Source organism: Bos grunniens, chromosome 18 (assembly GCF_055505025.1).
Source record: "Bos grunniens cultivar Pamir isolate PY7600 chromosome 18, Bosgru_T2T1.0, whole genome shotgun sequence".
Taxonomy (NCBI): domain Eukaryota; kingdom Metazoa; phylum Chordata; class Mammalia; order Artiodactyla; family Bovidae; genus Bos; species Bos grunniens.
The window spans coordinates 61,032,231-61,057,314 of NC_141182.1; the positions used below are offsets into that span (position 1 = coordinate 61,032,231).

Sequence of the window (25,084 nt, forward strand, 5' to 3'; positions counted from 1 at the left end):
TGAGAGTCAAAGGGGACCACAGAGGATGAGATGATTCGATGCATCGTGGACTCGATGGACATGAGTTTGAGCAGGCTCTGGGAGTTGGTGATGGATAGGGAAGCCTGACTTGCTGCAGATCATCATTGCAGACTCAGAATCGACTGAGCGACGCAACTCAACGGATATGTATAATTGATTCTCTTTGCTGTATAGGAGTACAAAATTGGAAAACAGCTATATTCCAAGTAGAACTTTTAAAAAATATTTCTTTATATAATTTAAAAATTGTCATAGTTTGAATCAACCAAAAACAATATAGTGGAAAATGTGCTAAGATTTTATGTTAATTTACTTTAAAATTCTTGACTTAACAGGATAACATATTTAATACGTTTGAATCAGTTCTAATGAGGTGGATCAAACAGGAGCCTATTATACAGAGTGAAGTAAGCCAGAAAGAAAAACACCAATACAGTGTACTAACGCATATATGTGGAATTTAGAAAGATGGTAACAATAACCCTGTATACCAGACAGCAAAAGAGACACTGATGTATAGAACAGTGTTTTGGACTCTGTGGGAGAGGGAGAGGGTGGGATGATTTGGGAGAATGGCATTGAAATACGTATAATATCATATATGAAACGAGTCACCAGTCCAGGTTCGATGCACGATACTGGATGCTTGGGGCTGGTGCACTGGGATGACGCAGAGGCATGGTGGGTGGAGGGAGGAGGGAGGAGGATTCAGGATGAGGAACACATGTATACCTGTGGCGGATTCATTTCAATATTTGGCAAAACTAATACAATATTTGAAAGTTTAAAATAAAATAAAATTAAAACATTTTTTAAAAATAAAAAAAAAAAAAGAATAACGTATTTTAGCATGTTAGAATTGGGGCAAATCCACTAAAGATATTTAATATGAGATTATACAAGGAAAAGAGAAACTTTGAAGTCAACTTGAGATGTGCATTCTTTCATTGTCCTGAGGTTTTGCTTTCAGCAGTAAAAAATTACTTGAATTTGAAATGTATTTAGAAGGTCCTATGTGTCACTCCAAAATTTATTTTTCTGGGCTCCAAAATCATTGCAGATGGTGATTGCAGCCATGAAATTAAAAGACGCTTACTCCTTGGAAGGAAAGTTATGACCAATCTAGATGCTGCTGCTGCTGCTAAGTCTCTTCAGTCGTGTCTGACTCTGTGCGACCCCATAGATGGCAGGCCACTAGACTTCCCCGTCCCTGGGATTCTCCAGGCAAGAACCCTGGAGTGGGTTGCCATTTCCTTCTCCAATGTATGAAAGTGAAAAGTGAAAGTGAAGTTGCTCAGTCGTGTTCGACTCTAGCGACCCCATGGACTGCAGCCTATCAGACTCCTGCGTCCATGAGATTTTCCAGGCAAGAGTACTGGAGTGGGTTGCCATTGCCATCTCCAACCTAGATAGGATACTCAAAAGCAGAGACATTACTTTGCCAACAAAGGTTCATCTAGTTAAGGCTATGGTTTCTCCTGTGGTCATGTATGGATGTGAGAGTTCGACTGTGAAGAAGGCTGAGCGCCGAAGAATTGATGCTTTTGAACTGTGGTGTTGGAGAAGACTCTTGAGAATCCCTTGGACTGCAAGGAGATCCAACCAGTCCATTCTGAAGGAGATCAGCCCTGGGATTTGTTTGGAAGGAATGATGCTAAAGCTGAAACTCCAGTACTTTGGCCACCTCATTGGAAGAGTTGACTCATTGGAAAAGACTCTGATGCTGGGAAGGATTGGGGGCCAGAGGAAAAGGGGACGACAGAGGATGAGATGGCTGGATGGCATCACTGAGTCAATGGACATGAGTCAGAGTGAAATCTGGGAGTTGGTGATGGACAGGGAGGCCTGGCATGCTGTGATTCATGGGGTCGCAAAGGGTCGGACAGGACTGAGCGACTGATCTGATCTGATTTGATGTGTTGCTCCCAGTGGAAAGGAAATTATAAACCAGAGAACAAAAACCCATCCCCAGTATCGCTAGAAGTTTGGCAGTTTGTCTACCAATCCACACACATTTCTGTCTAGAGGTAGAAGGAAACTTTAAAAGGATTCTCATATAGTTACTCAGAAATGGGCAGAGTTTTTCTAGGGCCCCCAAGAAATCGAAGAACAATGAATGAATGCAGTTTGTCACAAGCCAAGAGGAGACTTTTAGTTCACACTGTGATGGAAAAAGCAATCACTGGAGATAATTTCATGAATGATTTAAGAGACAGAATGGGGCAGGTGATACATTTCTATGATAGTAGCAGACACAAACTCAGGTTTTTGAAAACCATTTTCACTGAAGCAAATCTTCCAAAACCATGTGATGAAGGATGAGTTCCTCGATGCTCCTTGGACCTCTCCAACCATTCATACCTACCTGGGTAAATGGCTGTTGTCCCCATTCTCCTTATATTCCTGGGGTCCTTCAATGGTTCCAGAAAAGTGACCAGGTCAAGGTTAGACACAAGCCCTGTTCATCAGAGAAAGGAATATTTGTGTTGTTAGAGATTCATCAGTATCTAATCCAGTATGTATTCAGGTGAGACGAGAATGCATTTTCTTCTAGAAAACGATTTCCTTAAATACTTTATTCAAAGCAGCTATACAATACTAACTGACACTTAACAATCAGATCCTGAGATTCTGGTCAAGTAGTACTAAGACAAAGTAAGTAGTGTCAATGTGAGATTAAGAGAGCGTGCTACTATTTAATACCACAGAACTTACACAATTACGACAAACCTAGATGGAAGGAGGCAGAGTACATCAAGGAAGAAAAACTTCACCAGCATAACGACTCATCATGAATCATCCCCTTTCTTTCTAAACTCACAAATACCCATTTTTGCCCTAGAAAGCAGAGATCTGAAACTTCTGTGGGAAGCAGAACATTTCAGAAGACATTCTTGACATGACGGAACTAAAACCCAGTGGGTAGATAAGGGATTCTGGAAGGCAGTTATCCTCACCCAAGGAGGCCAAGTTCCCATAGTTCTCTAACATCACGTCCCTGTACAATTCCCTCTGACCGAGGTCCAGGCATTCCCACTCCTCTTGAGTGAAGTCTATGGCCACATCCTGGAACGTCATCCATCCCTGAAATACAAAATACAGATACCAATAGGCCGTGGAAATTCTTCCTAATGTGATCCAAGATGAAAATGGCAAGTTCAGAATCCTGGTCGAGATTTAGTGGCTTCGCTGGTATTACAAAATACATTTTTTACACAGTACTCCTTTCTACCCAATTTCTAAAGTGAACAAAAGAGGATGAGTGATGATCCACAATCCATTAGAGAAACTACTCTCATCTGAAAGAGCAATTATAAAATAATCAGGGCAGTATAAGCATATTTATTCTTCAGTGTTCTCCTCGTGTAACACAGTATAAATTGTTTATCAAAGAAACAGGATTTTTTTTCTATTCTTAATGTATTCTGAACCAAGAGTTCTGAAGTGGGGCCAAAGTGCCACATTTTTAGCAAGGTTATTTGAGTTAGTAATGTTGAAAATTCTGCTCGATGAATGAGGATTTTGAACCCCAATGAAACAGAATACTAAGGTAAGAATTCATACTTAAGTTGGAACTTTGTTTTACAGACTTCAACAGGTCTAATAAGATAGTAACCTTTCTTGTGGTCTGGGGTCGTGTTGGAAAACAATTTCCAGACTTGAGACATAATGAGAGGGAAGTAAAGTTTATTAGAATGGGGGACACTGTTAGAAGATCAGGCCAGCTCAAATGAGAACAGATGTTGAACAGGGGTCCTTAGTCCACTCATAGCCAGGGTACAAGGAGTGGGATAGGGGTCTTGCAGATCATTTGCTGAATGGATGAGGCACCTATACTGGGTGGGAGAAGAGTAAGAAAAACAATTTCTGCTTATGGGGTAGGAGGAGAGACTGTTTATACTGCTCAGGAGGACCTGAAATCCATCAACAGTTACAACATGGGGGAGGGAACGATGCTAAGTGTCTTTTTCATTCGTGCATTCCAAGACCCTTCTTAGTTTTATCTGATCTTTAGTCCCTGGGTCACCATATATCTCCCTCTTTATTTTTAGGGCCAATTCTTTGGCCCTTGTTGATACCCTGTTCACGGCTTACTATCTACCCATTTCCCTTCTCACACATTTGGGAATCCAGTTTCAAGGAAAAGAGGGCAAAGACCACTCCGGCTTCTTCAGGCTGAACAGAGGCGCCATGGGGCTCTGGGTTCCCTTTGCCTACTCTGTCACAGAGCATTATGGAGGGAGATGAAATTCCATGGAATGATAAGGTGACTTGTTTCAGCATTGTCTAGGTGTTGGTCAGGGAATATCCTTTAGGACCACTTGGAAACTTGTGGTATTTTAGAAGAAACAAACTGTACAAGAAAGTTAAAGGTACATGGCCCAAAGATGAAGAGAAGTACAAAAGCTGCTCAGGGGCTAGCCAGGAAAACCAGGACTGGACATTGGTTCGTGATATTAGTGTTTCTCTAGGTATGAGAAGAAGCCTGAATTGGGGCTCATAAAATCTTTACCTGAAAACGTCTCACTCTTGGAAGGCCAGTTCTGGGTTTTTCCCAGAGCAGAGTGCCTTATTTCTGATCTCTACTCTGAACTCCTTTTGCAGGGTGTTGAAAATCAGGAGCTTACAGTAATCATGATGTCATCTTTGTAGAGACAGCTGGCCGAGTCCAGTCAGCAGAGTCCCTTCATAGCCACATATTTGACCATGCTCTGGGGGCATTTCTTGGCCATTCTGTCCTGTGGCACTGGGAAGGCTCATTCCCAGGTCTAGGGAAGGATCCATTGATAGGCCACTCAATGTGCTGTTTCTAGAGCAGGCCTTGTGAGTAGCAAACTCTCTGGACCATACCTGTCTTATTAGTCACTTGGTCCAGGAAAATAATCCCTTTTCTTCCTTCTTCCCATATCTAGAGTTACATTATTACAATCATTGATAGCACGTGGAGCTGTATATCAGCGTTTTATCACAGGCTCAGCCACACATTGAGTAACATAAGAATCAATCTTCTGAAACAAGCATCATAGAAAATAATATAGCTAGAGCTAGCAGTTATTAGTCAGGACTAAGTAAGAAGGAAAGGTCAAGAACTTTCATTAGGTAGAGCCCAGTATACTCCAAGTCATCTGACTTCACTTGTTAAATGACTAGCCAGATGGTAATCTCCTGCTTGTATATCATGGGGCATCTATTCTTTATCTGAAGACTGCTTACTGAGATTAGCTTTATAAACAAACTTAGAGTATCCTTTTTAATAACTTAATTAAATCTTTTAGAAATATAACCTAAGAAGGAACTATCTCAGAAATGAGTCTTAGTGAACACTAGACTTTAATTAACAAAACTAGAAACTTACTTTAGCAGTGAAAAAAAGTTAATATTCAGTGCAACATAATTTTTTCATTATGAGGGTATTAACCCTGTAGCCAGGGAAGGCTTTACCCGTCAAATAAAAACGAGGTGTGTCGGGGAGCCGGGAAAAGCCAGGCAGCCATGTTGGATTTCCCATAGCCCTGACTCTTTGATTTACAGCTATTGTTCACCCATTTTTAATTCCATGATTGACAAGCAGACCATGGCCATGTTTTAAGGACATCAGGATGGCAAAATCTAAGCATGAGGGGTTATTTTTGTAGAAGAATGAGCTTTGTCTACATGTACCATTATCTTAAGGAATGCTTATTTACCAAAGTAACAAAAGATTTTAAAAATGAATATAAATCACTTAAAGGGAAAGAAATTCATAATCTCTTATTGAAAGCTGCATTCTAAGAAAACTTTGTTCTATTAACATAGAGATTCAACTAAATTCCAGTCTCGTACCAGCTTACCAGATAGCAAACAAGACTTGTTTATTGGTTAACCTTAGATAAATCTTTTCCATAAATCATGAAGTTGCAGTATTCTTACAAGGCATCAGAGTGAAACCATAGAAGGCATGTTTAAATCTGATTAAACTGCAGTTGACAGTGTAGCCTGGTCACTGCTGTGACTTGTAACACGTTCACAGGATAAGTAGAATTATAGTTGACCACATTTAATTAGGGCATATCAGATCTATGGTGACTTCCCTGGTGGCCCAGCAGCTAAGGCTCTGAACTCCCAAGGCAGGGGACCCAGGTTCGAACCCTGGTTGGGCAACTAGATCCTGCATGTTGCAACTAAGATCTGGCGTGGCCAAATAAATATTTGGGCTTCCCTGGTGGCTCAGACGGTAAAGCGTCTGCCCACAATGAGGGAGACCTGGGTTCGATTCCTGGGTCGGGAAGGCCGCCTGGGGAAGGAAACGGCAATCCACTCTACCACTCTTGCCTGGAAACTCCCATGGACCGAGGAGCCCATAGGCTATACCCCATGGGGTCGCAAAGAGTCGGACAGGAGTGGGCGACTTCACTTCACAGATCTATATGAACTCACGTAATTTTAAGATACCTATATTAGTAACATCCACCATACAGCATAATAAGAGGAGATCTGTCACCCCTTCAACCGCACTTCCCATGTAATGTAACATGTCCAATGAACCCAGGTAGTTTAATAGTTCCCTGGGATGTCTCAGGGGCCTCTGAAGCATTCCAAAGTCAGCTAGAAGTCAAGTTATTTAGGAAGTTTTGTGGACAAATTTCAAAAGAGGTTTTTAACACTCAGTCAGATACAATCATATAGATCATGGGGACACTATTCACTTAGCCAAAGTAACGAAGATTGCATAGGTAAACACAACAGATCACTTCAGAGGTAAAGAAACTTAAAATCCAGTATCAAAGGCAGCTCAACAACTCAAGAAAACTTGTATTTATGCACAAAACTCTTCCCTTGGGGTCCACTTTCCATAAAATATTCTTACCATTTTCTGTACCCATGACTTTGTTCTCCCATCTTGAAACTGCCACCTGTAAGTCAGACCAATTTCCTTTTCCCTTCATAAAATGTAATTTCATCCCTCATACCTTCTTTAGTGAAAATACACATCCTACTTTCCTTAAGCAACCAAGAACTTAAGCATTCTATAGATTGGTGAACATAAATACCAGTGATAATTTTTATAAAAAAATTTCTAGAGACCATCTCAGGATGGCATCAAGCATTATTCATGAATAGTCCAAAATCTCTACTTTCTCTGTAAGAGGAAGTTAGTCCTCAGTAATGAATGTTTCAGGATCTTATTTTATTTGGAAATGACCTTGCTAGTCAATAAACTTCCATCACTTAGTTTAGCACAGCCCCAGAAATTCAGGTTACCAAAATCTAAAGAATGTTTTAGACGGACATTTCTAAAATATAATTATTCTTAAAAGAGTTTCTCTGAAAGCTCCTATATCTTTTACATTTTCTTTGAGGTTTTTTTTTTTTTTTTTCTTTTTTCTTTCCTAAAGGTACTTTGTTGCTGAGTCACTTCACTCCTGTCTAACTCTGTGCGACCCCATAGACGGCAGCCCATCAGGCTCCTCCATCTCTGGGATTCTCCAGGCAAGAACACTCGAGTGGGTTGCCATTTCCTTCTCCAATGCAGGAAAGTGAAAAGTGAAAGTGAAGTCACTCAGTCCTCTCCAACTCTTAGCGACCCCATGGACTGCAGCCTACCAGGCTCCTCCATCCATGGGATTTTCCAGGCAAGTATACTGGAGTGCAGTGACATTGCCTTCTCCAAGAGGTACTTTGCTGGTTGACAAACTTGTAACATATATAAAAATATAACAATATTTAACTTATAATAAACCTAGGCACAATGAAAATACTTTAATGACCCTAGACATATCTACATTAGATTAGCAAACAAACATTAATACTGGATATTTAATATTGAATATTTCCCAGTTCACGAGAATATGAAATTCATTTAGTTTAATTTCCCTTGTAGTTAGAATTGTCTGATTTGTAAATGTTTACTTTCCTTTTGGCCAATGGCCAATTAAATTAGAACTCATTTACAACTTCAGCATTTAAAAAAAAAAAAAAGTGCATACTGAGATATACATAAATCCAGACAATAGACAGAGATCTCAGAGTTTCCTGCTTGAGATTTAAAAGGTCACTTTGACCCTCTTTGTTTGTTTCTTTGGGTTGAAGTTCTGATTTGCCCAAGGCTGAGTCAGGTCTAAGGCAAAGTGGACAGTGTATTTCAAGGACACGGAAAGGCCTAACTTCAAGCTTTGCCCTAGGTAGGACTTTTAACAAGCTAGTTGTTGTTAAATGCATATGCAAAAAGAGCCAGCTTTTCAGTTTCCAAGGGAAAGGAAATTTCATTTTAACCAGTTTTCTCCAGAGTCTAAAGAATATCACGGCCATCCTGTGTCAAAAAGTCATCTTTCCTTTCTGTAGTCTTAGTTTTATAGCTAAAATATAGACCAACTAATGCTCAAATTGACTCGGATCTTTCAGCTGATAAAAATTTTGGACTGCCCCTCTGGTGGGAAGTGATGTCTTTGGCCCATTAGAAGAATCTGAAGGGTTAAGGGAATTTGCAGGAGTGGGGGAAGCTTGGTTCTTTCCAGGCCTGAGAAACAGGAGTAGTCAGAAGGGAATTTTTTAGGATGTTCAGGAGTGGGGGAAGCTTGGTTCCCTCTCCACCTGAGAGATCAGCTTCCTTAGAAGGGGATTCTTCAGAATGTTAGGATAGTTTTTGATCCTTCAGGCTTTGGAATATAGAAGAAAGAGCTGGACCAAAGGGAACCTCAGAATGATTTCCTAGAGATCCTGTGGATATGAAAGGCCGAGTAGGGGTCATCTAGGAAATCTGATGGAGAGACACAGAGAGGGACAGGAGACAGGGAGGCAACAGAACGGAAGGAAATTCGGAGTCCTTTCCCATCTTTTGGCAAAACCTAGCCTGCCACTCAGAGGCCATTTCTGGGGGTCCCCCATTTGTATTGGAGCCAGGCCTTTTGGAGGGTCAAACTTTTCCAGTTTCTGACAATGTAGCCAAGGGTTGAGAAAGAGAGAGCCTCCTGGGATATAACAGAAACCACTCTTAGCCTACCTACCATAGAATGGGAGTACTGAGAGTCACTGGCTGACAGAAAGGCGTCCCTTTTTCCCCAGTGGTCTCTCCAAGTGACTAATGGCACAGAACGGCCGATTGACCCAACAGTCGTGTGCCACAGTGAGAGGTGACCGCTGAGAACCCTGAAGCTAAGTCATCACGTGACAGGGGCAGAGATAGACAGAGATTCCCTGCAGCAACCTGGTGACTCACCATTTGGTGATTCCCTCAAAAGAGAAGGCACTCTTGGGATGGCTCAGAGGCAACACCCAGGCTCCTATAAATCAGTCCGGAAAAAAGGGAAAGAAGTGAAAGCGACAGGGAAGAAGGCTGAGGAATCCGCTGTACAATATATCCGGGAGGCGGTGGCCAGGTGAAAATGGTCTCTGTTTGGCCTCAACCACTATGTTCCTGACACGGTGGACGGAAGTTGTCGTGCTGGGGGTGGATGCCCTTGAAATAACACAAAATCAGTAATGGTGCTCTTACACCTTTTGGCACATATTTTATCAAACAGCCATTGAATAGCAGAGCTTAAACTTTACTTCAGTTTATTTACATTAGATTTTAACTAATAAAATTTTAACTAATGACAGATTCACAGAGACAGCTCTAAGAAAAGGTGAGAGAAGTTTTTGTAACTGTAAAGAATACTAAAGACAAGAAAAGTTTCATTCACTCAGTCATGTCCAATTCTTGTGACCCCATAGATTCTAACTTGCCAGGTTCCTTTGTCCAAGAAATTCCCAAACAGGAATACTGGACTGGGTAGTCATTGCCTTCCACAGAGTTCTTCAAAAAAAACTAACCAAAAAAAAAAAAAAAGAAGAAGAAGAAAAGAAAATTGATCAAGTCATGCTAATATTTTCATACATACAGTCCAGTTCAGTTCAGTGGCTCAATCGTGTCCACCTCTTTAAGATCCCATGGACCACAGCATGCCAGGCTTCCCTGTCAATCACCAACTCCCGGAGCCTAGTCAAACTCATCTCCACTGAGTACAGACATACACTCAAATAGGGCTATATACTCATTAGGAGGAAGAGAGAAAAAGTTTCCTGTCACTAAACTCAGGTAATTATGAATGGATTAAAAATGTGCTGTAGTTTTAATACATTTTAAAATACAGCAATGAGCTGTATTTTAAATTTTAGTAGAGTTGAGCATAGATTAGGACTAATAAGATTCTTGTGAACATTTTGGAAAATACAAAGCTGTGATGAGACTCTGTGATGTGAGCATGGAGTGTAGTGGAAAAGATCAGGCCTGGGCTTGGGATGAAAACCGCCACTCCTCAAACCCAGTATCTCTGCTAAACACAGGTGAGTGTTCAAGTCAACTGGAGAAAAACAAATTCATAGCATGGGAATCTCACAGAAACACCTAAACCATTGAACATGTCATGGAGTAAGAAGTACATGGAGGAATGCATTATCATTGCATGGGTATTTTGGCACTATTATGGAAACTATGATCTCAATCTATCATTAAAAAATATTAGTTTGGGCACTTCGTGATGATCCAGTGACTAAGACTCTGAGATCCCTATGCACAGCGCTCTGGTTCTTTCCTGATCAGGAAACTGGAACCCACATATTGTAGCTGAGTTTACATGTCAGAATCAAAGAAGCTGAAAATTACGATACTGAAGATCCTACCTCCCACAACGAAGACCCAGTGCAGCCATATAAATAAATACATTTAAAATGTGTCATAAGCAGATTTCACTTCATATATGCCTTTCCCGATCTGTGGCTTAATTTTGGAAGGACTGATGCTAAAGCTGAAACTCCAATACTCTGGCCACCGCATGTGAAGAGTTGACTCATTGGAAAAGACTCTGATGCTGGGAGGGATTGGGGGCAGGAGGAGAAGGGGACGACAGAGGATGAGATGGCTGGATGGCATCACCTGCTCCATGGACATGAGTTTGGGTGAATTCTGGGAGTTGGTGATGGACAAGGAGGCCTAGCGTGCTGCGATTCATGGGGTCGCAAAGAGTCGGACACGACTGAGCGACTGAACTGCACTCAAGTGAACTGCACTACATTTAAGTAGCTAGTTTCACTTATCGATAGAGCGCAGTCTCTGCAACGTTTTTATTTCTGAAACTTTTCTGAAGAACTGTGGACCACTGAGTTCACTCTATAAGGACAATCTGTAACTCCGGTTCTAACGAGCTGAAGCTGCATCCATATGTAAATTCATACAGCATTTCCCCTACTTCACGATGATCCTAACACCAGACCACATCCCAGTGGGGATCTCTGGTACCAGTGCCTCCCCGTGTTGATCTCGCACAAAGGGCATATAGTGAACAACTCAATGTCACTAATTCATTTCGAGAATTCATCATGCTCTAGAGAAAGCCGGGATACAGACAATGGATAGGAGGCTCTGGGATTTAACGGAGAAGTTAATCTAAAGAGCAGTTCTTCACTATTATAAGAAAAAAAGGGGAAAATAAGAAGAAGGCAACACCAAATCCCCCAGGGAGAAAACTTAGACTCAGAGAACTAAAGGTTTGCAGGTTCTCAGTCCAGGCATTTCCGGAGGAAAAGCAGAGACATTCCCAGACCCGGGACAGGACACTTACCTGAGAAGCTGCCATTTCCTCCTCTTCTTCCTGCTGCCGTGAGTCTTTCCTGGGGATGTTATTTCAAAAACTCACATCCACAGCTTGAGAAAATACCTTCGAAGGCATCCACACAGCTCTTTCACCTGCAACTGATGAAGTGAAACTGAAGAAAGAACCTTCCTGTTTCCCCCGCCGTTTTCTGAGCCTTTTTTTCCGCTTCCTCCGTTCCAGATCTGTAGGCGGCAATCAAGACTAATCTGATATGCTAATCACATTTTGTGTTTGGTGCTTACCTTTGGTGCCTCTCCTTACAGACCACCCCTGAGAGCTCTCCTTTCTTCGTGCATTACAGAGAGCAGGTCACAGTACAATTCACGGGAGACTATGCACCCGACTACTGAGCTAGCTGACACACATTATGAGGGATTTTGAAACACGGCGGGTGAAGACCCCATTTAGGAGCCCTGCGCTGCAGCCTCACACTCCGCACTCCTGAGACCTCTCTGGAGCTGAGGATTAGGGCGGGAACTTCGAGAAACAAAGGTTGCTGGGCTGCTTGCCTGGGGAGGGGCTCTTTCTCGGATGGGTGTAGCCCTCCACCGCCTCTGCCTGAGCCCTTGGGGGAGGGGTGGTGGGGAATACGTGCTTGGAGGGAATCACCTGGGGGCCTTGGGTTCCTGCAAAGCTTTGTTCTCAGAATTCTTCCCAAAGATGCCTTGCCTTTAGCGTGCTAAGTCTGACTCTTTGCCACCCCATGAACTGTAGCCCGCCTGGCTCTTTTGCCAGTGGAGACTCTCCAGGAAAGAATACAGGAATGGGTTCCATGCCGTCCTCCCGGGGATCTTCCTGACCCAGGAATGGAACTCACCTCTCTGGTGTATCCTGCATTGCCAAGCGGTTCTTGACCGCTAGTGCCACTTTGGAAGGCACAGGATACCCTGAGTACTTAGGGTTTTTTCACTACCCTCTGCAGCCTGAGGAAACATGTTTTCACAAAATGATTTGCACTTTGGCCACCTGTCTGCAGGCAAGGGACCTCCAACTTCAGAGACCAGGAGGCTGAAAGTGTTTCCATTGTTGCAAAAACAAAGCACCGCACTGGGAGAGTTGGAGAACTCGGGTTTATTATGAGGGCGGCCCCAAGAAATTAACACTCCAAGCTCTGAGCCCCAAACAAAGGGGTTACAGAGTTATTATACTTGGACAGGCATGATTAAGAGAGTTTGGAGGTTTGCAGGGGCTAGGGCAATTGCAAAGAACAGGACAAGGGTGAGTGAGATAAATTCCAATTCCTAGTATTTTAAGTCCCCAGTTTGAGACCTATGTGATTAAGATTTTGCAAAGAGCAAGCTGAGTTACAGAGGCAGAAGGAGCAGGAAGTTATGTAAATATTTGACATTTTCCTCTTCATTGCCCCCTCTTGATGCTTCTATCACTCACTGCAGAAAGCATCATCTCATGTTCGATATGCTATTCAGAGCTCCAGGTCAGTTAGGAGACTATATTGAGCTATTAACATTTGTAACTTTCTGGATCAATTCAAGAGGTTATGAACTGGGTAATATCTCTGAGAACACAAGGGGCAAACAAAAGCACCTCTAAGAACATGAAGAGAGGACCGGTTAAAGGGAGAAGCCACGATGCCCAGCTCCAGATATTGTTCCAATTACTTCAGGAATTTTCTAGTTCCTTTCTGCTTTTCATGATTCATTCCCTTAGCTGTTAGGCCATGTCTCTTACTATTCCTAATTGGTTTATATAAAAGCAGCATTCTTCATTCAAGAAGAGGCAGAGGCCTGCCTTTTCAGCTGTCAATAGGTCTAGCCCTCTCCTATTCTGTAAAGCCACCTCAGCCAAAGAATCCAGCTGGTCCTATAATGCCACTGAAGATCTGGCTGCTCTCTCAGTGTCGTCTCTGTGTTGTAGCCACGCATTCTGGGAAACGAACTCACTCAGAAAGACAATGCAGATAGTGTAGTGCAGTTTACTACACCGACGGGCTCAAGGCAGAGTCTCCTCTTAGCCAAGCACCCCGGCCAGTTTTTGTGAAAGCCTTACATACCCTACGTGTATAAGGTTCCCTGAAACTAGTCTGAACAAAGGAAAAAGAAAGATACAATCAAAGTTAACCCGCAATCATATGCCTTAAGCCTAGGTAGTTAACAGTCAACAATTATCAATAGGCCTGTGGTCATACCCCAGTAATCATAATAGAACATATGATTCTATTCAGTTACACAGATAATTAGGACATTCTTTTAGGCCACAGAGAGCCCTGGGCCTCTTCCTTCCAGGGGGCCTGGTTTTCTAGTGGATATTTCATTTCCATAGATATTGGGCATATAGCTCAAGGTCCACAGTCCAGCCCAAGATGGAGTCCTGCTTTCAAGATAGAGCGTGTTCTGTTTCCTCCTTCATGTGAAGTCCTTGGATAGTATATGGTAGAAGGTGATTGATGAAGCAATCCTCCTGTTCCAATACTTATCCCAGCCAAGAACTTGGAACCAAAGTAGGGGATAAACTGGATGGGTCTTTTTGACCGCATGGGTGCTGTCAGAGGCACCATGAGAGTCTGGTTGTTATGGCCAATATTCATCTGGGGAGTGAGGAAAGCTAAGGTGCAGATACCCATCCATTGATTGTAGACATAAGTAAGCATCTATCCCACAAACCAAGAAAAGGCCTTGATAGGGGAGCACCATATTGTGTCTGTGGGAAAATGAGTGGGCTACTCACCTTCTACAGTTTGATTACATTCGTCCCTGGCTACATTGCCTACAACTTGAGGTCTTCCATGATTTGTAAATCATCTGGAGCCTTTTGAGTTAACTCAATTGCCTTTAAGATTAGCCCTTGTAAGGATGGATCTATAAGAGTTCCCATGGCTGTTGCAATATTTCATGGTACTGGTGTAGCTAAATACCGTGGAGCTCCTAAGGATGAGCAAAGCCAGCAATCCCTGGCCAGCTGGGGGTTGGTGTCATTTAGAAGGTGATGAGTTGCGTTGAGAACCTGGTACAGATGAAGGTCTAAGGGGGAGTTAACTCTGTAACCTCAGTCATACTGCCAACAGGCAGAGGCTGACTTTTAAGGGCTAAGTTGGTCTGTGATTTCATTAGTCTGCATTATTGTCCCTGTCCAGTAGGTTTTTCCATTTATTTGGCAGACAGACAGCTGTCGTGTCTTGTAACATCTACGTGGCATTTGGGGGTAGACGGAGGCCCAGGAGCATGATGGCAATGCCATGGTGTCGGGATGCCACCTGGGGTTTGGATCCTCTGGTGGGGAAAGGTAGCGGCAGTGGGGGACATAACTGGGAAACATTTTTGGCACCAGGACCCTGGATATACATCACCTGATCAGGAAGACAGTAAGTGATCTGCCTATAGGATAGGCTATGTATACATTGTTCTAGTTGATGGTTGAATAGGCGATTTTCCAAGGGTTGACTGTAATGTTGACAGGTGCGTGATGGAGAAGGAACGGCTCCATCTGTTACGGCAAGGGACAGCAAAAGGCTCCAAAGCATCCTGCACATAACAGGTAACTGAGCACTAGCAAAAGGTTTTCTCCCCATCTTTGGGTTGTCACCACTATAGCAACTGAGCCTATCGTGAAGGGGGATCAGCTATACTGTGAGCAATTTAGATAGTAGGGAGAATCGATGATAAGAAACAACTAATTAGAATCAAGCTCGCCACTACAGTGAGATAACAGACAGCTAACCGCAGTTTCTGACCCAAATCCTACACTTGCGCTGTGACTGAAGCTAGTCCTGTAGTGAACAGCACAGCAGTAATACCAATCAGGGACAGAGGCCAGGGTTGACAATAGAAATCCATTAATATCTGGATAGCCAGATCCTCAAGCTTCTGCTGAGCATTGACCAGCGAGCTGCCGCAGTGTGGCTAGAGCAAGGCTGAGGAATCCTCAAGCGTCTGCCGTGTGTGGACTAGTCAGCTTCTGGAGCGACTAGAGCAGGACTCAGCGTCTTTGGTGGGTGAGCACTTTGTTTTTGGAACAAGACCTTGACGGGATTTCCGGGGTCCTGAACTGTTTTCCAGCTGTCCCCATCAGAGGATGTTGCTGCCTTCTTGACTCTGCTGTGGTGGATCCAAGGGATGATGCCTGTAACTTTAACAGCAGTAAGGTTGCCCAGACAACCATGTGAGGGCCTGTCCCAACTGGTTGCCTTGGTCCTTTTCCCCAATACTCAACTCTTATCTCATCTCCTGGCTGGTAGGCATGAACCGAATTGCCCAAAGGAATGGGTGCCCTTTCTAGGGTTCTCAGGCGATATGGTGGAAGACTTGTCCCAGGATCTGAAGGTGTTGGGACACCTCCAGGTGAGCTAGTTGTTGGGGGCTTCCCTTGAGTTTTCCTGTCACTGGGGGTTTCTCCCATATAAGATCTCAAAGAGAGAATAGCCTAAGTACTTAGGGTGCATCGGGCTTGGAGTAAAGCTTGGGGGTAACATGTCGACCCAAGAAAACTGGGCTGCTGACAGACTTTAGCTAATGTAGGGCTGAGGGTACAATTCATGCCTTCAGCTTTTCCTGAGCTCTGAGGCCTGTAAGACGTGTCAAGCTTCCATTTGAGTCCCAGTGTGCAGGATAAAGTTTGGATTATCTGAGACACAAAAGCTGGCCCATTGTCAGACCCTATGGAGAGAGGCAGCCTATAACTCAGGATCATGTCTCTTCACAGGGCCTTGGCCAGTTCTCGTACCTCTTCAGTGCACGTGGGGTAGGCTTCAGCCCATCCCGAGTAGGTGTACACTACCACAAGGAAATACTTATAGCCCCTAAAAGGCTTGACATCCGTAAAGTCCACTTCTAGATCTTCAAAGGGCAGTGTCCCAATGGTCAGCACCCCTGGGTTGGGTCTTCATCCTTGGTTGGCATTGTTCTGGGCACAAGTCACACAGCTAGGACTGATCTGAACACACAGGACTGGGAGCTTAGAAACAAAATAGTAGCGGCCCAGTAAGCTCCGCAGCGCACTTTTTTCTAAACAAGTTTTCTTATTATGTTGTTTTACCAACTAGATTTCTGTATTACTGGAGACAAAGAGTCTTTGGTCTGGGAGCCTCCAGCAGCCCTCCTTTTCTTTTATTCTTCCGTCATTTACAGCCCATTGATCTTCTTCCTTGGTATATCTCGGGGATAGAGGCAATTCTGGGGCCATGAGGACCATAAACATGCACTCGGGGCCCACTGTGGGGCTCCGTTGGGTTGCCACCTCCTTGGCAGCCTGGTCAGCCAACTAATTCCCTTTGGTGATTGGATCAGTTCCTTGCTGGTGGCCTTTACTATGGATGACTGCCACTTGGGAAGGCTTCCTGAGTGCTTCTAACAGCTGAAGGATTTCTTTTTTGTTTTTTAATCTCCTTTCCTCCCGCTGTCAATAGTCCCTTTTCTTGATAAATGGCTCCATGTACATGTAAGTAGCAAAGGCATACCTTGCCTGGGTGTAGATGTTGACTTCTTTCCCTTCGTTTGCTCAGTGCCAAGGAGAGTGCACAGAGTTCCGCCCGCTGTGCTGCCCACCCTTGTGGCCAGGCCTCCGCCTTCCTGTCTCGTCAGTTGTTGTTATGCCAGAGCCTGCTTTGTGCTGCCCGTCTTGGATGAAACTGCTTCTGTCAGTGAACAGGTCCAGTTCCGGGTTCTAGAAAGGAATGTCCATCAGGTGCAGCCTGCTCGAGTAAATCCCACCTATGAGCTCCTCACAGTTATGATAGGGGTTCCTGTTCCGTAGGGAAAAAGTGGTGGGGTTCAGTGTCGGCACAGTCTCGAGTTGGACCCGTGGGTTTTTGCAAAGCAGTTCTTGATAGTGAATCATCCTGGAGTTGGCCAGACACTTGTGTGCCCTTTTCATCAGGGCAGTAACAGCATGGGGAACCTTTGCATTTACATTTGGTCCTAGTGTAAGCTTACCTGCTTCTCTGGCCAGAATCACAGTGGTAGCTAATGCCTGGAGGCATTGCGGCCATCCCGTACTACTGGATCCAGAGCTTTGCATAGGCATGCGCCTGGGCGCAGACTGGCCCAACTGATTGTGTGAGGATCCCCAGTAGAGTGTGATTTTTTTCATGTACAAAGAGGGTCAAGTCCCATGTCTCATCTGGCAGCCCTAATGATGGAACGCTCCTCAGTTCAGTTCAGTTCAGTTGCTCAGTCGTGTCCGACCCTTTGCGACCCCATGAATCGCAGCATGCCAGGCCTCCCTGTCCATCACCACATCCTGGAGTTCACTCAGACTCAGGTCCATCGATTTGGTGATGCCATCCAGCCACCTCATCCTCTGTCGTCCTCTTCTCCTCTTGCCCCCAATCACTCCCAGCATGAGAGTGTTTTCCAATGACTGAACACTTCGCATGAGGTGCCCAAAGTACTGGCGTTTCAGCTTAAGCACCATTCCTTTCAAAGAAAACCCAGCGCTGATCTCCTTGCAGTCTAAGTCAGTCTCAAGAGTCTTCTCCAACACCACAGTTCAAAAGCATCATTTCTTTGGCGCTCAGCCGAAGTCAGAAACCAGAGCCTTGACTAGATGGATATTTGTTGGCAAAGTAATGTCTCTGTTTTTCAATAAGCTATCTAGTTTGGTCAGAACTTTCCTTCCAAGGAGTAAGCATCTTTTAATTTCATAGCTGTAATCACCATCTGCAGTGATTTTGGAGCCCCAAAAATAAAGTCTAACTCTGTTTCCACTGTTTCCCCATCTATTTCCCATTAAGTGATGGGACCAGATGCCATGATCTTCGTTTTCTGAATGTTGAGCTTTAAGCCAACTTTTTCACTCTCTTCTTTCACCTTCATCAAGAGGTTTTTGAGTTCCTCTTCACCTTCTGCCATAAGGATGGTGTCATCTGGATATGTGAGGTTATTGATATTTCTCCCAGCAACCTTGATTCCAGCTTGTGCTTGGGTTTTTACTGAGACCAAGGCAATCCTTCCTGGGGTGGTGGTGGGGGGCGGTTCCCTGACTTTCAGTTTGTTCAGTTGGGAGTCCCGGGTATGGGGCCAAAGGAGGAGGACAGGAGGGAGCTGAAGGTTTCACAGTCAAATCTATACTCTTAGGACATTAGTCCGGCATACCTCGCAGAGAGAAAAAGGGCAACACATATGCTACTTCTACCCATGTCCCCTGTTTTCTACAGAACCGGTCTAATTGTGAAACACTTTTATAATTCAGAGACGCTCCAACCGGTCACTGTTCGCCATCCTCACACAGATACTGTGGCCATGCAGTATCACATAGGAAGATCAGGCGTGTCTTCTTTAAGCTCTGGGGATCAAATCTATCTCAGTTTTTCAGGATACAGTTCAAAGGAGTGAGGCTGCAATTGTTAGCGCCCATCTGTAAGAGAGAAAAAAGCAACAAGCACCATCTTTCTACTGGAGGCATCCCTCCTTGCTCTAGATAGGGGTGTAGACAGACATTACAGCAAAGCTTTCCTTTCCTGGTGGGACTTAGTCTGTCTCTAACGACGCAGGGGCCGTACTTGTCCCTCCCAGATCTACCACCGAGTCGGGCTGGAGATGCACCAGGGGTAGACCTGATGGCATCTCAGACTTATGCCCAGTTCCTCACCATTAAAACCTTGCTTGCCTCTGATGCCACCTGGGGTGCAGTCAGAGTAACCTTCAGGAATGCCTCCCAAGCTAAGACCGCTTTGGGAAACATTCGTCACCTGAGTGCGTGTGCACAACCCTGAGTATATTCCTGACCACAGTAAGACCAAACGATACGAACATAAAGCTGATATGTCCCTTCCGAGCATCACCACACCAGTATGAGCGATAGCAGAAGAGATGGGCAAGGGCTCACCAGTGAGGAAAAACTGATTTTTGTTCTCGAGTTATTAGGGCCAGTCTTTCCAGTTCATCCTCAAGATTCCACAGAAAGAATAAGGAGTCGGGACAAAAGCTACTGGAAAGCCGCCTCTGGTCCACTAACAGCTAGTGTTGCCAAAAGAAACCCATTGCACCTCCAATCTGAGTAACCTTTAACTTCAGATACTCATGGAGCTAGAGCTCCATCTAGCTTCCTGACTTTCCATACCTAGCGAGGCTAGGCGCTTCCTGACTACCAATCCAAGCTGGGGACCTAAGTAACACTACACAGTAACAGCATAGATCACAAGCCCCTTCAAAGTCTAGGATCCGGCAGATTGGTTAATAGTTCTAATTCCCAAGAAGTCATGAAGTGGTCAGAGACTGGAAAGTTTGACCGAGAAATGAGAGTTCGATCCACACGCTTTGCCCATTTCTAGTCAGTGCCCGAAAGAGACACTGGGTGCCTCTTGGCATTGGCACGTTGGTACAGGTTTCTGCCATAGCCATATGAGGTCACCGAGGAACTGCAGAGCAGGGCTCCTCAGTTGATTCACGCTGGGTATCTCATTCATTCCCACAAGCACACTGTAGAGGTAGTGAAGTACAGCAAAAAACATGTTCGCTAGCAGTAGAAATAACTACAGCTCCACGCATCCTCACCTTGTCCTGAAGAGTCCCAGACAAGCCCCCAAGTTGAAAGGTTGTTGCTGAACCAAGAAACAAGCCTGGATTCTTGGCCTCCTGAGAGGAAGAACTCTATTTGGAGCCAGAGATGAGGCTTAATAGTTCAGAGCTTGGTGTAATAGTTGTATTAAAGTATAAAAAAGAGAAAGCTTTTGAGAAGACATCAGAAGGTGGCAGAAAAAGTGCTCCCTCGCCAGTGTTAGCAATGGAGTTATATACTTTTAATTAGTTATTGCAGTGAATCAAAACAATGTCCCAAGGTTGTAAAGACTTCACTAGATCCACTCCAATAATTTACATTGTAAGATAACACGATTGGCCAGAATTTTTTTTTTTCCCCAGAGACTGTCCTCAAGCAGGATATATGATTGTTATATAATCCTCAAAAATATAGAGGGAAAAAAAAAAAACAAACTTTTTCCTGTCTTCCTCCTTGAGAATTCCAGATCCTTCTCTCCTGGCAGACCCCCGGACTTAAAAACCTACCTAGAAATTGACTCTCTCGGTGGGATTGAAGGGGGTCTGTGAATAGACCCTGGGGTTCAGCAAGACTGCTGGTCTCAAGTAAGGTGGTCATCTCGTGCAGGTGCTCATAGGACTGCTGGTCTGAGCTCAGGGAACTGCAGGCTGCCTGTTCCCAGACAGATGCTGAGGCAGCAACAGCATGGAGCAGTTTAGGGAACCTGTCAACAATACTCTGTATCATCCTTCTTATTTCTAATAAGAAGTCACAGTGTCCACGTAGTTACAAAATTGGAGAGCAGATACAACAAAGAAGTGAGGGAATGTATATGAAGTTATGAGAAGTTTAAAGCCAGTGAGTCAAATAATTTCCACATATGACATCTCTCTGTGCTACCAAACATTTCACTGTGGTCTCCTCACTACAGCCTTAAATAAGGTGGAAGAGGTTATTGTTGGTGGTGGGTTAACATTTCATCATTACAATCAACCGAAAAATGAAAAGCCATTCACTTTTATTAATAACCACGTATTAATTGTACACATAGTTGAAATAAAACCTTTTAGAATCCACGGCATGATCCATGATTAAGCACAGATCAAAAGTACAGAGAAAGATATTCATTTCTCTGTTATAATGATGTGAGACTTGTGATTTTTATGGCTTACCAAACAAAGGCTAGGAAGCACTTAGCAAGCATGGTATACACTAACTCCATGCCTTTTCAAGGAAGAGTTTCTAATACACTTCGAGGTTATCACAAAAGCTGTGTTTATTTCAACAGTGTCAAGTAGTAATCATGACCTGTGTTGATATTATAAAGATACATCAATATTGCAGTCAACTGTCATTGTGTTCTCCTTAAAATCAAGGATATTATTCTTGAAACCTTACAACCGACTTCTGCTTACTTTACAACATGGAAAGATTCAATGATCACTACATCATGGCAACCTCCAGATATTTCACATCAATGCCAAACACCTCCATTTAGATGGTCATTGTCCATTTTACAGTACGGTATCCTTCATCTTCTAATGGAGGATAGATAGAAATGGTTGCAACACAATATAAAAGACTAATCTTTAATAAACCATCAAAAATCTATGTCTGCAAACACACTAGAAACAAAGCATAGTATGGATGATTTGAGGGCTTAATAACATTCACTTCAAATAATCTCAAATCACGTCATTATTAACAAGCATACATACATTACTAAGAATTGTGACTTTCTAACCATCAACCTTCACCTCACGATTTATGCTAATATATCCACTGTCTATGTGTTTTAACTATGGAGTACTCCCTACAGTCATTCTCCTTCAGAGAAACTTCAGAAAAGAGGACTGATGAAATGCCTTCTAGTATGCAATCTCTGATATTTATTTCGATTTAACTTTTGATTAAATACCTTTCTACATACTTGTTACGTCATCTCCATAGGCTTCTCGTATAAACTCCTGTGTTCTCTGATGCATGTTTAGGACAATCCTCTTCCATCACTTGTGCCATTACTAGGGTATCTCTCCAGTGTGTGTTCTCAGATGTTTACTGAGATGACCACTCTGACAAAAGGCTTTGCCACATGCTGTGCATTTATAAGGTCTCTCTCCAGTATGAATTCGCTGATGATAGGTTAGATATGACTTTAGATTAAAGGCTTTGTTACACTCTTTACATTTATAAGGTCTCTCCCCAGAATGAATTCGCTGGTGTCGAGTAAGATTTGAGCAGTGAAAAAAGGCTTTGTTACATTCTTTACATTTATAAGGCCTCTCTCCAGTATGAATTCTTTGATGTTGGGTAACATGTGAGCGAAGGATAAAGGTTTTGTTGCATTCTTCACATTTATAAGGCCTCTCTCCAGTATGAATTTGCTGATGTTTAGTAAGATGTGAGCGCCGAATAAAGGCTTTGTTACACTCTTTACATTTATAAGGTCTCTCTCCAGTATGAATTCGCTCATGTTGAGTACGATTTGAGGGGTGAAAAAAGGCTTTGTTACACTCTTTACATTTATAAGGTCTCACCCCAGAATGAATTCGCTGATGTCGAGCAAGAAGTAAGCGACTATGAAAGGCTTTGTTACATTCTTTACATTTATAAGGCTTCTCTCCAGTATGAATTCGCTGATGATAGGTTAGATGTGAGGAACAGACAAAGGCTACACTACATTCTGTACATTTATAAGGTCTCTCTCCGGTATGAATCCGCTGATGTTCAATAAGACTTGAACTGTAAGGAAAGGCTTTGCCACACTCTGTACATTTATAAGGTTTCTCTCCAGTGTGAATTCGCTGATGTTGAGTAAGATGTGAACGACGGTTAAACGCTTTGCTACAATCTGTACATTTGAAAGGTTTCCTTCCTGTATGGATTTTCCTATGTTTACTTAGATTGGATGCTTTACTAAAGACATTCCCACATATATTACCCTTGTTTTCTTTCTGTGGATTCTGAACAGTCTGCTGTTGAATAACTTCTGAAGACTGATTAGAAACCTTACCATATTCATGACAAGTCCTCTCTTTACTACAAGTACTCTTATCTAGAGAAAAATGTGCCATTTGATCAAAGGTATTTCTAAATGTCTTACTTTTAGAATCCTTGTTTGAAGATTCAGGTTCCTGATGTTTCATAAGGTTTGAGTCTCCTTCAACCGTATACCCAGTTTTACTGTCTGAATACCTTCTCACTCCACCATAAATACTCCGGTAATTATTGGAGCTGGAGCTCTTCCTTAAGGCCTGACTCATTTTATTATACATGCAAAGCTGCTGTGTATTAACCATATCACGATATGTACTGAACAATGATGGCTGGATGGCGTCTCTTCCATTATCATCAACATTATACACCTTGAAATGGAAAGAAAATATCTCTTGTGGGAAGAAAAATGACCCCCTGCTCACGGATCCCTCAAATTGATTAAATTGTGAATTTGACCTCTCATTGTTAAATTGTAGGTATTCAGACATGCTTGAATGCATGTTTAGTCGAAGCCTATGTTCCGAATTATCTGAATGAGTATTTGCAGTAGAGACTAGATTACCTTTCAGGTTTTCCATGTTCCCTTTTAGAGAACATGTATGTTTCAAAAAAGGAGGGACATCTTTTCTTAAAAACTTACATTTCTCAGTCGACGTTGAAGACTGAACTTGGTGTTTTTCCCAATTTGACGCACGTTGATCATTTATTTTTCCAGTAACATTAGCATTATGTATAACTGTCTCCATTTCTTTATGTCCATATAAACATCCTCTCTGTCCTTCATTTACCCTCGTATATTCCCTGTCTTTCATTAAATTTAAGTTTCCAAGGTGAAATGTTTGATATATTCTTACGTTGGCTTTGGGGAATAGACCTTCTAATGCTGGATTCTTCGGCATCAAATCCTGGGTATCTTGTGGAGACATAGCTGAAAGATACCAAATAACAAGTAATTTTCCCTGCTATTCTCAGTGAATCTCTTTAAAGATTTAGAGAAAATTGATGACCATCGCTAGTTTAAAAGTAAAATAGAGATCGAAGGATCAAGATGCCAGAGGCTTAGGCAGATGTGGAGCTCATGTCTCTCTCCACAAATGAATGAGAAATGCAACAATTCTCACAGAGCCCAGCTGAACACTAGCAGAGGCCCTTGGAAATCTGAAAAGACAAGAAAGATTCCTGCTGAGCTCAGAAGGACAAAAGGAAGAGGAGAGCAGAAAGAAGGAAACGGAAGAGGAGAGGAAGTGCGTTGGGGCCTGCAACCCTGTGGGGAGATGAAAGTGAGGAGAGGTCTCCATATCCCGGGAAGCCCCTCACTGGGGGAGCTCAGTCTGGGCAGCAGGAGAGCCTCATTCTCTGTGGGAAGAGAACACAGCAACCAGCGTGTGGCAGCAGGACAGAGTGAGACCTGCACACAGGGTACTGACCCCAGCCTTGCCCATCCAGCCCTAGAGGCTTTTCCTCCAATGCAGACAAGAGCTGGGTGCTGAAAGGTGGGGTTTGGAGAGGAGATTGAGGCAGACGACTGCTGTTGGCTGTGAGGAAACAGCCTGAAGTGATGGGAGTGAGGGAGGAGCTCTGCAAAGGGGATGCTTGTGGTCGAAGCCTGAACCACCAGAGAGCAGAGCGCCATTGGTGAGTGACACCCAACCAGGAAGCCCATTGCATCCCTTGTCCCTTAGACCGGCCCGTGCTCAGCAGGGACTACGAAGAACTCCACCCATGTAGGTCATTTGATCCCCCAGCCATGGGCTCCCCCATCGACAATCAACAAACCCCTGTGCTCTGGGGCAGCCTCAAGAGCAGAACCTGTGAGTTGGCCACACACAAAGAAGGAGCTGAAAGTACAGCTGAACCCCAGGGATTAAGAAGAAAAGATGAAACCTCTCCTCCCAGCAACACAAGCCATGGTCTTACACTCACAACCGGCTTTGTAACCTTAGCCCCTACGGAGCATCTGAATCAAATACCAGGGCTCTCTCATTCATGGCAGGTGTAGCTTTGGCAGCTGTAAGCTTTGTGGG

The 25,084-nt window shown here is 43.5% G+C and overlaps 2 protein-coding genes and 1 pseudogene across 10 annotated transcripts in view; all 3 read right to left on the bottom strand.

Moving 5' to 3' along the window:
- LOC147354533 (small ribosomal subunit protein uS14 pseudogene) overlaps window positions 1–2,474 on the bottom strand; it is a 25,856-nt pseudogene extending 23,382 nt beyond the window's left edge. The window contains exon 1 of the transcript XR_015146482.1: window positions 2,387–2,474. The product of XR_015146482.1 is annotated as a small ribosomal subunit protein uS14 pseudogene (transcript). The remainder of the gene's footprint in view (window positions 1–2,386) is intronic.
- The window catches only part of LOC147354534 (uncharacterized), an 18,978-nt gene extending 6,891 nt beyond the window's left edge, over window positions 1–12,087 (bottom strand). Inside the window, exons 1-4 of the mRNA XM_086354276.1 lie at window positions 11,876–12,087; window positions 11,601–11,731; window positions 2,979–3,105; window positions 2,387–2,479 (exon numbers count right to left, since the gene is read on the bottom strand). Coding sequence (XP_086210402.1) covers window positions 2,387–2,479; window positions 2,979–3,105; window positions 11,601–11,615 — 235 coding nt within the window. The 5' untranslated portion in view covers window positions 11,616–11,731; window positions 11,876–12,087. The remainder of the gene's footprint in view (window positions 1–2,386; window positions 2,480–2,978; window positions 3,106–11,600; window positions 11,732–11,875) is intronic.
- Window positions 12,088–18,710: 6,623 nt separating this feature from the next.
- The window catches only part of LOC147354535 (KRAB domain-containing protein 5-like), a 44,344-nt gene continuing 37,970 nt past the window's right edge, over window positions 18,711–25,084 (bottom strand). For 5 of the 8 annotated variants that reach the window (XM_086354256.1, XM_086354257.1, XM_086354255.1 and 2 more), the window contains one exon: window positions 21,065–23,988. In XM_086354256.1, coding sequence (XP_086210382.1) covers window positions 22,085–23,988 — 1,904 coding nt within the window. In that variant the 3' untranslated portion in view covers window positions 21,065–22,084. Of the gene's footprint in view, window positions 18,942–21,064; window positions 23,989–25,084 lie in introns of those variants that run through there. The other 3 variants (XM_086354260.1, XM_086354259.1, XM_086354261.1) reach the window with 2 other exon arrangements.